Source organism: Peromyscus leucopus, chromosome 8a (assembly GCF_004664715.2).
Source record: "Peromyscus leucopus breed LL Stock chromosome 8a, UCI_PerLeu_2.1, whole genome shotgun sequence".
NCBI classification, from domain to species: domain Eukaryota; kingdom Metazoa; phylum Chordata; class Mammalia; order Rodentia; family Cricetidae; genus Peromyscus; species Peromyscus leucopus.
In genome coordinates, this window is record NC_051085.1 from 22,914,155 (window position 1) to 22,929,141 (window position 14,987).

The 14,987-nt window shown below is 40.3% G+C and overlaps 1 protein-coding gene across 4 annotated transcripts in view; it reads left to right on the forward strand.

Moving 5' to 3' along the window:
• The window catches only part of Tpd52l1 (TPD52 like 1), a 105,255-nt gene that overhangs the window by 64,488 nt on the left and 25,780 nt on the right, over positions 1-14,987 (forward strand). For all 4 annotated transcript variants that reach the window (XM_028868341.2, XM_028868343.2, XM_028868344.2 and 1 more), the window contains exons 2-3: positions 5,259-5,374; positions 14,067-14,215. In XM_028868341.2, coding sequence (XP_028724174.1) covers positions 5,259-5,374; positions 14,067-14,215 — 265 coding nt within the window. The remainder of the gene's footprint in view (positions 1-5,258; positions 5,375-14,066; positions 14,216-14,987) is intronic.

Here is a 14,987-nt window from a genome sequence, read left to right on the forward strand (position 1 = left end):
TGAGAGGTTAAAAAACAAAATTTTGAAATTTACAGGTAAATGGATAGAGCTAGAAAAAATACTGAATGAGGTGACACAGACCTTAAAATACAAATGTGGTATGTATTTGCTCATATGTGGGTTTTAGCTGTTAAGTCATCGATAGACAGGCTTTAATCCATCTAACCACAGAGGTTATTATAGAGCAAGGGTGTGGGGGATGGGTATGTCTCCTTAGGAAGAAGAAATCAAATATATGATCATGGAGAGATGTTGGGAGGCAGGAATGGGAGGATTAAAGGAAAAGAGAGAGGGAAGGGGGGGTACGTGAGGGAATACAGGGGAGGACAGCTAAAGTGAAGGCTTGTTTGAGGGGTCAGATGGAAACCTACTATTCTTCAAATAAATGCACATGTGATTATTCTTAAAATTATTGTTAAAATAAATTATTTTAAGAATATTAAAATATATTATTCTTAAAATGAATGCATATATGAAAGAAATCTAAATGGACCAAATAACAGGGAAGACAAAGGTCTAACTAGACATCTCTTGCCACCAAATGAAACCCTCCATGCTGGGAATGGGTTACAGCTAATTAGGTTATTGGCCAATAGGAACCCCTAAATATCCCAGGCTATTGCCTAGTCTGTTAGTTGCTCCCCATAAGTTGATGGTAAGGCCCTATTGCTGAAGACAACACCTATAAAACTCATTGGACATAGAGAAGTCCAGCTGGTGCCTACTTAGAGCCTTCATCCCCACTGACTAGTGTTCTTGGCACCCAAAGGCTCTCCGCATGCAGCTAGTGGAAAAGGTAATCATCAACCAGCTAGAAACACTGTGCCCTACAGTGGGGACCTGCCCTTTAGGATGATGTTGGTTGTAGCTCTGCAAACTGCCCTTATTATGTTGAAGTATGTCCCTTGTATCCCTAGTCTCCCAGGACTTTTATCATGAAGGAGTGTTGGATTTTATGAGAGGCCTTTTCTACATCTAATGGTATTTGGGTTTTTTCTTTCACTCTGTTTATGTAGTAGATTGCATTTATCAATTTATGGATGTCGGATATCCCTGCATCTCTGGGATAAAGCCTACTTGATCATGGTGGGTGATCTTTTTGACATGTTCTTGGACTTGCTTTGCAAGTATTTTGTTGGGAATTTTTGCATCTATGTTCATGAGGAAGATTGGTCTGTTATTCTCTTTGTTTGTTCTTTATGTGACTTAGGTATCAGGGTAATTTTGGCCTCAAAAGGATTGGGTAAGTCTGTTTCCATTTTGTGGAATAATTTGAGGAGTGTTGGAATTAATTCTTCTTTGAAAGTTTGGTAGAATTCTGTGTTGAATCCATCTGGCCTTGGGCTTTTTGTTTTTAGTTGGGAAACCTAATTACTGCTTCTATCTTACTGGGCATTATTGGTCTGTGTAAACTGTTTATCTGTTCTTTTTTTTCCCCTTTTTTCCTTTTTTTTCTATTTTATTTTATTTATTTTTTTATTTTACAATACTAGTCAGTTCTACATAACAGCCACAGATTCCCTTGTTCTCCCCCTTCCTGCCCCCTCCCCTTCCCCCCAGTCCACCCCCCATTCCCACCACCTCCAGATCAAGGCCACCCCCATGTTTATCTGTTCTTGATTTAACTTTGGTAGGTGGTATCTATCAAGAAATATGCATTTAGTTTAGATTTTCCAACTTGGTGCAGTACAGGTTTTTAAGGTACGTTCTTATGTTTCTCTGAATTTCTTCACTATCTGTTGTTATGCACCCCCCTTTTGTCTCTAATTTTATTAATTTAATTAATCTGTCTTGTAGTTAATTTCGCTAAGGGTTTATTCATATTAGTGATTTTCTCTATTCTTTGTTTCATTGATTCTTTGTATTATTGTTTGTTTATTCATTTCAGTCTTGAATTTTCTTATTCCCTACCTTCTACTCCTTATGAGTATCATTTCTTCTTTTTGTTATAGAAATTTCAGGTATGCTGTTAAGTTATTATTATGAAGTCTGTCCAGTTTTTTTATGTAGACACTGGTGCTATGTACTTGCCCCTTAGAACTGCTTTTATTGTGTCCCATAAATTTGGCTATGTTGTGTTTTCACTTTCATTCAATTCTAAAAAGTTTTTAATTTTTTTTTCTTAATTTCTGCCTTGACCCATTTTTCATTCAGTAGCGATTCAGTTTCCATGAGTTTGTGTACTTTCTGTTGTTCTTATTGTTGTTTTCCAGCTTTAATCTGTGATGGTCACATAGGATGCAGGGTGTTACTTTGATTTTTCTTGCATTTGTTAACATTTTCTTTGTGTCCAAGAATGTGGTCAATTTTTGAGAAAGTTCTATGATGTGCTGACAATAAAGTATATTTTTTGTGTTTGGGTGAAATGCTTTGTAAATATCTGTTAGGTCCATTGGGTATATATAACTTCAGTTAGCTCCAGCATTTGTCTGTTTAGTTTCTGTCTAAATAATCCATCTATCGGTGAAAGGGTATTCAATGCTTCCACTATCAGTGTGTAAGGGTCAATATGTGATTTAAGCTAAGTATTTCTTTTTCAAACTTGGATGCCCTTGCAGTATGCTCAGCCTGGTGGTGGTGGTGTGAGCCTTTAATCCCAGCACTTGGGAGGCAAAGACAGGCAGATCTCTGTGAGTTCAAGGCCAGCCTGGTCTACAAAGTGAGTTCCACTACAGTCAGAGCCATTACATAGAGAAGCCCTGTCTTGAAAGAAATAAAAAGGAAACAAACAAAAGCCAACAACAACAAAAAGAATTGCAGCGTCCTCTTGGTGAATTTTTCCTTTGATGAATATCTAGTTCCTATGCCATCTCTTCTGACTAATTTAGTTTGAAGTTTATTTTGTCAGATATAAAAGTGGCTATACCAGTTTCTTTCTTAGGCCCATTTGCTTGGAATGTCTTTTTACAGCCCTTTACCCTGAGGTAATGTCCATCCTTGATATTAAGATATGTTTCTTGGATACAGCAGAAGAATGGATCCTATTTTTAAATCTAGCCTGTTAGTCTATGTCTTTTTAATAAAGGATTGAGACCACTGATGTTGAGCGTTATCAGTGAGGGTGTTTGTTGATTCCTGTTATTTTGTTGTTATGGTGTGGGTTTTTCCTTCTCTCTAGATTTGCTGTTCTTGGGATTATTTATTTATGTGTTTTCTTGAGTGTGGTTAACCTTTTCAGGTTGGAGTTTTCTTTCTAGCACCTTCTGTAGAGTTGGTGAGATGCACACTGCTTAAATGTGCTTTTATCATGAAATGTCTTGTTTTCTCCTTCTATTATATTTGAAAGTTTTTCTGGGTAAAGTAGTCTGGGTTGGCATCTGTGTTCTCTTAAATCTGTATAACATCTGTCCAAGCGTTTCTGCCTTTTAGAGTCTCCATTGAGAAGTCCAGTGTTATTATCATAAGTCTGCATTTATATGTTATTTGGTCTTTTTCCCTTGCAGCTTTTAATATTCTTTTTTGTTCTGTACATCAGTGTGTTGATTATTATGTGTCAAGGGGAATTTCTTTCCTGGTATAGTCTATCTGGTCTTCTTCTGTAAGCTTCTTGTACCTTGATAGATGCCAGTTTCTTAAGGTTAGGGAAATTTTCTTCTATGATTTTGTTGAAAATACTTTCTGGGCCTTTGAACTGGGTTTCTTCTCCTTCCCTATTCCTATTATTCATAGATTTGGTCTTTTCACAATGTCCTAGATTTCCTATATATTTTGTGCCTGGATTTTTTTAGATTCAACATTTTCTTGGATTGAGGGAAGACAGGCTCTGTAAGTGGTCTGCTACAAGGTTGGAGATGAGAATGGAGAATTTGAAATGGAGGAACAGGAAAGAAAGCAAAGATTGCTAGGCCCCATTTTAAAAGATTGGTTTGTAGAAATTTTACATATTCTAGGAACTGATCTTTCCTTAATCATTTATGTAGCAATATGTTCTGATGTCTTTTTTTGTCTCTGATAGTGTTTAAGAGAGATGTGCTTAATTATTCTTACATGTTTTGCTCTGTTTCTTGTTGAAGAAATCTCTTCCTTCCCAAAAGTTGATAGAGGTTGATGGATAGGAACTGATTGTCTTCTAGGAGTTTCAATTTTAGGAGTGTGAATGTGTACATTATTTTTCCACATGAATAATGTTTAAAAGCCCTTTTACTACGGATGTGTAAATGACAGTTCTGCCATATACCATGTCATAAATAAATATTTTCTGAACATATTTGTGGATATGCTCCGAGTTCTCCAGCCACCACAGACCAGTGAGTTAATCAGCCAGATGCTCCAGAGCCCTCCGAGGTATTGTGTTTCTTAACTAGGAAGGCATCTCTAGTTATAAATTGAGCTCTCCTGGGGTTAGTCTGTGCTCCAAGGATAGCATAAAACCCCCAGGTACTTCCCATCTTTTCCTCTTTGGGGAACCATTTGTTTCTGTGTTTCTTCTAAGTGTGGCTGTTTCAGCCTCCTCATGTTAACCACATCAAAAACAGAAACTAGTTTTCTGGGCTCTGATTATTTGCAGGCAAAGTGCATTTAAGCAGTAGGCTTTCATGCAGCCCACTAGAGAGTGTTGAGTTCTCAGGTTGGGGTGGGGTAGGGACAGGCATCTTTTCTCTTTTTGGTCTGTTGTTCAGCTCTGAGTTTCAGAACCAGGCAGGTTACCTTGCAGACGCCTTCAGGAAAGGCAGGCTGAGTCTCACAGTTTCTTTCCCTGTGTGGGTTTTATTCCCTGCCTTCTGAATCCATGAGGCAGTTAAAGATGAACCTGTGTGACCCAGGAAAATTCTGTGACGGCTTACTTTGTTTATATTTTTTAAAGATGTCTTTTATTTTCAGAATTATGTGTATAAGAGTGTGTTGGGGAGGTATGTGTATATGTGAGTGCAAGTACCCTCTATCCAGAAGAGGGTGTGGGATCCCTGGAGCTGGAGTTGCAGGTAATTGTGCGCATTCTGCCATGGGAACCGAACTCAGGTAGTACATGCTCTTAACACTGAACAGTCTATCCAGCCCCTTGTTTACACTCCGCCTTTCCCTCAGCACTCAGGTTTTTTGGTTGCTTCTTTTGTTCAAGGCTTCTCAATATTTGCTCTCTTGGAGTCCACCACACATTTAGGACGAGGGCTTTGTTCCTGTTTTTCTTTGGGTGAATTTTTGGTTGCGTTTTTAGTGTGAGGGTGAATCAGTATATGGCGTTCTACAGGTTACAGAAATGGAAGATGGCGGAATGTATAATCCTCACTTTATGTTTGTTTTGTCCCCTTTGCCTGAAGGCTTACTGGAGACGGAACCACTGCAAGGAAGAGATGAGGATGCAATAGCCAGTGCTGACTTCTCTAGCATGCTCTCTGAGGAGGAGAAGGAGGAGCTAAAGGCAGAATTAGTTCAGGTATGTTTAGTAATCTTCTATTTCTATCTTCTGTTCGACACAGGTCCCAGATTGCAATTATGTTGTCTTTCATGTAATAAAGTGTCATAAATGAACACATTGCAGGATGATTCTTTTTACCCAAGGTATTTTTGGAATTCTGGTTGTGCCTGCAGTAAAATGGATGGTGGTGCTGTTTAGTCCACAATAATAATTAGTGTTAAGTATGTGTTTCTTGTTCTCCTTAGTATAGAGAGGTTTGTGCAAATGTTAATCGCTTATGAATCAGACAGAATGTGTTTAAAACGGTGGGGCAGATCAGGTGTGGCTGTGCATGCTTGTTATCCTTGCATTCTGGAGGCTGAGGCAGGAAGTTGAAGGGTGGAGGATTAGCCTGGGATATGGAGTGAGTTCCAGGCTACCTTGGGCTATATAAGACCTTGTCTCAGAAACAAAACAAAATACAAAAAGAAAAAGAAAGAAAGAAAGAAAGGAAGGGAGGGAGGGAGAGGGGGAGGGAGGGAGGAAGGAAGGAAGGAAGGAAGGAAGGAAGGAAGGAAGGAAGGAAGGAAGGAAGGAAGGAAGAAACCATGGCATAGATGTAATCCCCTTTTTTAAAAGCAATTCTTCAAAATTTGTATTATTTTAATGAAAATATCAACCATGAGAGCAGCTGGTTTGGCTCTTTTGAAGAAGAACAAGGCTCTTGGAGTGGAGAGGTAAGCTACAATTAATTGGGGCTTAATTGGAGCATGTGTAGCTGCTGTAGGGACCCATACTCGAGGAAAGGAGAATGCCAAGCTCATCCTAAGCACAGGTCTGTGCCAAGTCTTTTGCAAGTGGTACGCTCTCACCCATCCACTCACTGATTAGAGATGTCTCTTCCTTGGAGAGGGCTGGAGAAGGGCTCCTGGAGCAGAGTGAAGCAGGAGGATAAGAGATGATGGCAGAAACCATCATTCCTTCCATATCCAGTTCGCAGGGCAGGAAACTCTTGTTCCCCACGAAAGCAAGGCTTTGCCTTCCTGTTGGCACCTTCCCACAGGCTCAGGACAGCCTGAGGCCCACCACAGCTGATGCACTATGATAGTTTACTGTCATAGCAAGGTCTTAATTAATTGCAATAAATTGCTTTAAGTTTGATTCTGTAATTTTATTATTTACATTGTGTTTTGTTGAGGCAGAATCTTGCTATATATAACCCAGACTGATGTGGCACCAACAATCTTCCTGGCCTTCCAAGTTGGGTTATACCAATGTTTACCAGTACACCCTGCTATCCATTTTCGTTTTATTTTTATCGACACATGTCAGTAGCACGTGTCTATAGGGTACAGTGTGATATATCCATACACGTGAATAGCATGTGGCAGTCAAAAAAGATGCATCATGTATCTGTTGCCTCACACATCTAGCTCTTCTTTGTGATGAGACCATTCAGTCTCCTAATTAGTTTGAAATGTATAATCAATATTATCACCCTACTATGCAGGGGAGCCTCAGAACTAAATCTTATCCAAAATAATCTTGTATCCTCTGACCATTTTCTCCTCACATCCCTTTTTTTCCTCTCCAGCCTCCAGTAAACACTATTTTACTCTGTTTCTACGGGACTTTTTTTTTGTATCAAATATAGATGAAATTGTTTGGTATTTGTTTTTGTGTGCCTACCTTTAAATTAATTTCATTTTAATATATTATTATCGGGGGCTGGGGGGGGGGAGGGGAGTAAGCATTGGTTTTAGTTGGATGCTCCCTGAATGCAAACGCCCAGCAACATTCTCAGAATTCCCTGTCTTCTTGGTCACAGCATTATGCATCCAGCAAGTTTTATTTCTGGTACTTTTGAAGTCAGAATCCTGATGGTAACACCAGACCCTTTTGTAACTGTGTGCAGGTTTCTGGGATTCATGATTCCATCCTTCACAGTGCACTGACTTTTAATGCTTTCTGTTTATTTCTGGGTGCTTCAGGGATAAAGACTCACCAAGGGTCAAAGTTAGCATCATGACTTCCAGAGACATTTGTGTGGGGTTTGTACCCCAAGCAGTGAAAAGACAGTCACATGTATCTTTGATATTTTCCCTTGCCCATTTCCACTTCTCCCTCGATACCCCGACCTTGGCCTTGCCCTTTTCCCAAGTCGGCTTTCCCTCCCTGCTCTGCTTTTACAAGGAATGTCCTGCCTATGCACAGCACTATGGGGCCTTTTCTCACAGACCCATTCCAATTTTACAGGCAGTGCTAGGATCCAGTTGCCACAAGAACACACAGAGATCACCCTCAGCAGTCTCAGCACTTTCAAAAAAGCTCAGCCCCTGTCTCAGCCCTCCACAGATGGTCTCTTAGGTCAAAAGTAGCTCTTCTCTGCATCTGGAAGGTCTTACTGGGTTTCTTAGGCATGGGATATGGAGACTCCTCAGAGGCCAGCAGATGGCTCAGCGGGTAAAGGTGCCTGTAGCCAAGCTTGATGATTTTAGTTAGATCCCTGAGACTTATGTTGTGGAAGGAGAGATCAAGTCCCATAAGTTGTCCAGTGACCTCCACATGTGCATCTTGGTATGTGCATGCCCTCTTCATTCATAAATAAATTAATAAATCCTTTAAATTTTTTTTAAAGATTCCTCAGAGACCACCAGTCTTTTGGAGATCCACTTTTGTATCGGGCAAAGTGCAGTCACGTGGCGAAGCAAGACCTCAGTATATAATAAGGATTGCCTATCTCTGACTGCTTGTCCAAAGCAGTCTTGGGTCTGCCAGACACCCAGACACTGGTGCACTCCTCTTCAGGGTTCCCTCATAGCTTCCCATTGCCTTCCATCTGCCCAGACCTCCTGCCCTACCCCCCACCACTTTGTTATTAATGTCCCTGTGAGGCTGTCCTCAGACAGTCTTCTAAGTCCATCCATCCGCACAGCCAACACGTCTTGAACACTATAACTTGAACTGTAGTTTCTTTTATTGTATCATACTTGGATTCTTAAAATTCCTTGGACATGAAACCAGTATTACTCCTGTTCTGGTGCAGTGGTTTATGCATTGGTGGTGTTGAATGACTATTTATAATTAGCTTGAGTTATTTTGCAGCTTAATCAAAATTCTGTATTGGTAGTGCCCACCATGGGGTATGTGATTTTATGGCTCTTATCACCATATCACAAAGTGCTGTTTCATTCCTGGTATTTATTCGGTCCTATCGTCAGCTGCCTAGGGTCTTCAAATATCTAATTATCTCTATCTTCAGATAAATGTAATAATTCTTGCTGTCATCCTCTCGAAAATGATTATGGTCCAGCCTTAATAATCTTCTTCCCGGGGGCCCAGAAAAGAAGCTACAAACGGTGAGGATTATTTTCAGGAAAAGAATCTAAGTACACCAAGCTCTTAGTTTGTCTTCTTTATTCCTTTGGGATAAAATCCTATCTACACAGCTTCAGTTCTGTTCTCATGCCTAGCTCCTGATTTCGCTCTACATTTATCTGCTGTCCCTTCTAAGTTCTATCTTAATTCTCTCATCTTAGTTCTGCCCATCTTGGTCTTTCTCATCTTGTTCTTACCCATCTGGCTCTTCCTCATCTTCCATCTCATTCTTCTAGTTCTCCAGTCAAAATCCTCCTCAGTCTCTATACCCATGCAATAGCAGTGCTCTAGCTAAAGCAATGTCACCAGGCTAGAATTCTTACAGGGTCATACAGGCAGAGAAGAGTTTTCTTCAGGCAGTGACCGTCAGACTTTCTTTTACAACCCAAAATGGTAGTGGGAAAGGAGGAAGTCAATTAAAAGCTAAAATGGGTTAATATATCAGAAAAAGGGAATTTATGTGCTCAAACTACATTTCTAGAGGTGGTTAGGTAAATGTTAGGAGTCTATAATGTTAGTATAAATACCACTAAAGTTGTGTAAGAAAGGAGGATCTGAGCTTAATTTACCTTAATTCAGGAGGCCGTTTGGCCTTGGATGCTTGATAGGTGTTTCAGGTAAAATACACTGTTATGAGTTCTTGGAAGCATACATAGCATACAAGGAAATCATTGCAGGAGGCGGCTAATATAGATACCAAAGCTAAAATATCACCAAGACTTAAGCCATGACTTGACCTTCGGAAAAGTCCTTGACCTTTCCAAGTAGTAGCTTTTGTGATAGTAGCTGAGTTCCATTACATCGTCCTGCAGCTTGCGGCATCATCTCTTCCCCTTTTGCTTCCTCTAAGCTGCATTTGATGCACGGTATTCTGTAGCCTGCCTGGCTTTGGACTGATGGGCGTGTTGGCACCGGCACTGTCAATCTGTGGTTACATAACAATTTGGTACTGCCAATGTCCCTAGATAAAATGACTCAAGAAAAACAGGTATTAATAGGAGTGGGAAAATTCCAGCCAGCACGATCAATGGACAGAGCCTATGTTGAAGCTCCCTCCTCTCTTTTCGTTTCTTCCTCATTGGGTGGGAGGTCCACAACACACATTGCCTCCAGGCTATATAGATTGGAAAAGACTGGGTTGGCCTTGGGCCTTTCATCAGCACTATGTAAAGATTCCATTCCTTCACCTCTTTGCTAGAGCTTGTTTCCTTGATAACCATATTTAAGTAATCAGCTAAAGTGTCTAAGCTTGGCCATAAATATTTCTCACTTGGAGATCGTCGAAAACTCAAATAACCCTAAATTGGGTGTTCCAGGTCAGCCAACGCTAGGTAGTGAGATCCTGTCTCAAATAGATAAATAATATTTAAAAAAGAAATCAAAGAACCAACTACTTATTTCTAATGAAGAAATAATTTTAAGCTGAGGGAAAGAATATTCTAAACGCTTCGGTCAATGTGATTTACCTGCACTTCATCTCACTTTAGATCTGATGTGACTGACGAAATGCTCACAGTGCAGGCTTTACATATCACCTGCAGCAGAATATCTGCGGGTCCGTGTCAGATATTATAAGATGGCTGGCCTTATGTGATACTTCAGATTCTCAGAGTGATAAGAGCAGAGGGACGTGCCTGGGACTCTGCATTTTACATATGCTCTCAGGATGATTTGTATGAACTGTGGTTAAATCACTGCTATAATTGAACCCCCAAGCATCAGGACTGGTTTATTTGGGTTCATAGGTTCGGAAGTTTTGACCCATAGTCACTTGGCCATGTTTCTGTAGATAACACTGATGCCATGATAGTACATTGCACCATAGTGGGAGCGTGTGGCAGAGAAGATTATTCACATCATGGTTGGCAAGAAGCAAAAAGAAAAAAAAAAAAAGGCAGTGGAAGAAACCAGCATCCCCAACATCACCCATGAGTGTCCACCAAAAACCCCCTTCCACTAGGTTATACTTCTCAAAATTTCTGTCACCTCCCAAGCTGAGAACCATGCACTTGACACATGGGCCTTTGGGGCATGCTCCAGATCCAAACTATAGAGGTTATGGGAGATAAGTAGGTCACCTCAAATTTCTAGCATTTTTGTGAGGAGGGTCAGATTTTTATTAAAAATTCTAATGGAAACTGATTCTGTTTCCTTTCTCCTCTCCTTCACAACACGTAAGTAACTTACTATGTCTATACAGCCCCACATGCATCAGGCTGAACTATCCGGATATGCCATCCCTTTCTCCTTCCCTACCTCGGTAATTTACTTCTGCAAGTTACAGTTTTTCCCCAGGATTTTTATCACACAGTAGAAACTGCAGAAACACCCCATGTATCCATCCCACCCCAAGAAAGAAACAGACTCCCAGCAATTTCAGTCACTCAAAGTGAAGGAAGCGGGTGGGCTCTAGCTATCAAAAGAGTAAAGGAAGATGCCATACCCAAGCATTGTCTGAGGGAAAAGAACCAGAGATACCCATATTAGGCAGCAGATGAAATACAGGAAGATACTTTGATAAAAATAAAAAGAAGTGGAATATGATGTGATAATAAAGAACAGAGAAATGTGATTTTTAAAATAACACAGTGTTCTCCTGTGATGGGGAGACTAAAGCACGTGCCCTCAGGTAGTCTGAGTGTCCTTCTTTGGCAGCTGTCTGCCTACGCATGCACATGGAAGACTTCAACACCAAGAAAAAGACACGCTTCCACTGATTATGAATACATATGGGATGTGTGATTCAGTCTCTCTTCTGGAAAATTTTCCAAGAACATATAAAAACATTCCATGAGCATAAAGAAATGCCTAGCATTAAGCTATCAGAATGTTTTTCTGATATTAAAAACCCTAAGACATTGCGCTTTCATAATGTGCTATTTACAATGGTTCTCATCTGCTTGTGCCTTTTTTCCTGAAGTGGTTATCTGTGTTGTGAGGCTTCACATCGGGGAAGCAGTTCAGAGAACATGTTCTTCATGTGTGAGGCTGTGGGTTCAATCCTCACTGTGGCCAAAATAGAAGAAAAATCACAACTTGATTCCTACTGTTCAGCACAGGGAAAAAGTCTTCCTTACACCACAGAAGACACTCCTTGTTTCAAAGGCAGTTGCTGTTCTTCAGCAGCTTGCTCCCTAGTGACCCAAGGAGCGTGTTTGCAAGGTGCCTGACAGAACTACCCACAGGTTGTGGTCAGAAATAAAGTGATACTTTGAATGGAAATGAGACATAGCTCTCCATTAAAAACAAAAACAACAACAACAACAAAAAAAAAAACCAAAAAAAAAAAACTCAGATGCAAGACGAATTGCTAAATGGTCTTATTAATAAAAAACCCGGGGCCAGATATTGGGGTGAAAACTGAGAGATCAGAGAAGCAGAAAGAAGCCAGCCATGTTCTTACTGCTAGGAAATCCCCAGCCAAAGAGAGAGCTACTTCCCGTGTACTCATACCTTATATACCTTTCTGTGCCCTGCCATCTCACTTCCTCTCTCTGCCTAGCTACATCACTTCCTCTTCCCACCCAGTTCTGTTACTTCCTGTCTGTCTGTACAGACTTCCAGACCTCTGTGGTTATCTAGTGCTGGGAATTAAAGGCATGTGTCACCATGCCTATCTCTGTTCCTAATGTGGCCTTGAACTCACATAGATCCCAATGAATCTGTGTCTCCCGAGTGCTAGGATTAAAGGCATGTGCTACCACTGCCTGACTTTTTGGTTTAATATAGTGGCTTGCTTTTCCCTCTGATCCTCAGATAAGCTTTATTGGGGTGCACAAATAAAATATCACCACACTCAGAACTCTCAAGAAACTGGAAGACTTCGGTTACCTCTGTACACGTGGAGTACTGAGGGTGTTCTCACGATGGTTTTACTTGACTTGTTGATGAAAAGCATGAATGGTTGTGCTTCTCGGAAGCAGAGATGGGAAATTAAGCATTAATACCAGAGAGATCCACATGGCTGTAATATGAAGTATGACACATAGTTAAATCAGACTTCAGGAAATTTAAATTTGTTTTAGAGGATATTGCAGTACCCCAAACTCTGAGTATTTTATGTAGTTCCTTAGCTAGAAATTAACTTGCAAAAACAGTTTCATGATGATCTACTTGTATGGAGCATGGAGGGAAGAGGAAATATGTCCTCCATACACAGCCTTGGAGGTAGCTTGTTATAGTGGTTTTATTTGTATTAGCTACATCCAAATGCTCCTTAACAACTGGCAAACCTCCCCATAGAGGAGTGCTCTGCAGTGCAAAGGGAAGGAGCCACCGCTAATGCAGCAACATGGGTCAATCACAAATAACTGTGCTAAGTGAGCGAGGCCAAGCAAAACAAATATACAAGGTATGACAGAATTATACAACACTCTTGAGACTGCAAACTCAGCCTGAGTGAAAGAAGGAATCTCAGTAGTTGCCTAGTGGGGCAAGAGTTAGGGGGGCAGGGAAGAATTAGGGAGAGAAAATTACAAAGCATGGCTAGGAGGGAATATATATTTTTCAGATGCTAATGATAGTATGGCTGCATGGATACATATGTATACACATATGTATGTGCATATACATATACACATAGATTACATAGGTGTATATCTGTGTAATATATATGCTTATATATATGCTTATAAATTGCATATTTAAGATACATGTCATTTATTGTGTGTCAGCTCCATGTCAATAAATTGCTAAAGAGAACCCAAATTCCTTTCTCACATGGATTCCCACCTCCCTTGCTCCTCCCTTTTTTAAAAAGCACTATATTGGTCAAATTTATTTCTATCCTAATACAGATACGTGCAGCTGACAAGAATAAGCAAACATTCACTAGTAACACGTGAAAAGAAGTGGTTTTGTTAACTAATGTGGGCATTACAGAATCAATTACAAAATCAATCTTTCTTTAAAAAAAAACGTTAAGTATTGGGCAGTGAAATGGTTCAGGCACTAAGGGAACTTGCTGCCAGGTGACCACGGGACCCAGCTGCCAGGACCCACACGGTAGGAGAGAACCGACTCCTACGAATTATCTTCTGACTCTGCTTACAAGCCTTGGCATGATTACACTCACAGGCATATGGAAAAAAAAAAATACCTATTTTCTTGTAGACTTACAGGTGATTTTTATTCTCTTTGGTGCTCAATCTGAATCTTTTAGAAGGGAAACTGAGTACTCTGGGAATCACTAAACCTAAGCATCCTGTATCCAGTGTCAGTTTCCGGAGAGTGGACTGTCGTTTGCATAGTTAAGCTTGGGGGCCGGGCGCGGGAGGCCACTAACAGGGTCCGGGTCCTCCACCGAAGCATCTGCTGTGATGTCTCACCCCGCCATTCTTTCTCCCACCTGTAGCTAGAAGACGAAATTACAACGCTACGGCAAGTTTTGTCGGCCAAAGAAAGGCACCTCGTCGAGATCAAACAGAAACTCGGCATGAACCTGATGAACGAGCTGAAGCAGAACTTGAGCCGAAGCTGGCACGACATGCAGACCACAACTGCGTGAGTAGATCCGCAGAGCTTCCGGAAGTCCCGCCGCTCTGCTGGGCTTCCTTCCTCTCTGGTCTTTCCTACAAGGTGGATTTGGTGTTTGTAGATATGAGGAAGGTGTTTTCTTTGGGAGCAAAGTAAAGAGATAGGAGTGGTAATTAAGTATATTGCTTGTAAAGCTAACTAAAAAGGAACTTCCTGCAATGAGCCTGTGTTGATTAAAAACCCTTAATTCCAGGATCTCAGGACGTAGCCCAGCTGGTAGAGTGCGTGCCTAAATACAGAAAAACCTGGGTTCGTTTTCTAACACTGTAACATTTGGTTTTGGGTAGATTATGCATTTGAGGGAGATCATGAGTATTTTTATTTCAGAGATTGTGTGACCTCAATATTATACATTCTAAGTCCATCCATTTTCCTATAAATTTTGTGATTATATTTCTTTTTGAGCTAAACAATATTCCACTATATCTGTATCTAATCTATAACTATCTGTCTATCCACTGAAAATTCACTATATGTATACATGTAAATATATGTACATACCCATTATATATACAGGAATATATACATATATATGCATACACACATATACATAGTGGATTTTCATTATTTGATTATCTGTTGGTGGACACAGGTTGATTCCAACTCTTTGCAATAGTAAATAAAACAGCAATAAACATAGAGGTGCACATATCTTTATGATAGGTTATTGAATTCTCTGGATATGTCCAGGAGTGAAGTAGCTGAGTCATATGGTAGTTCTATTTTTAATATTTGGAAA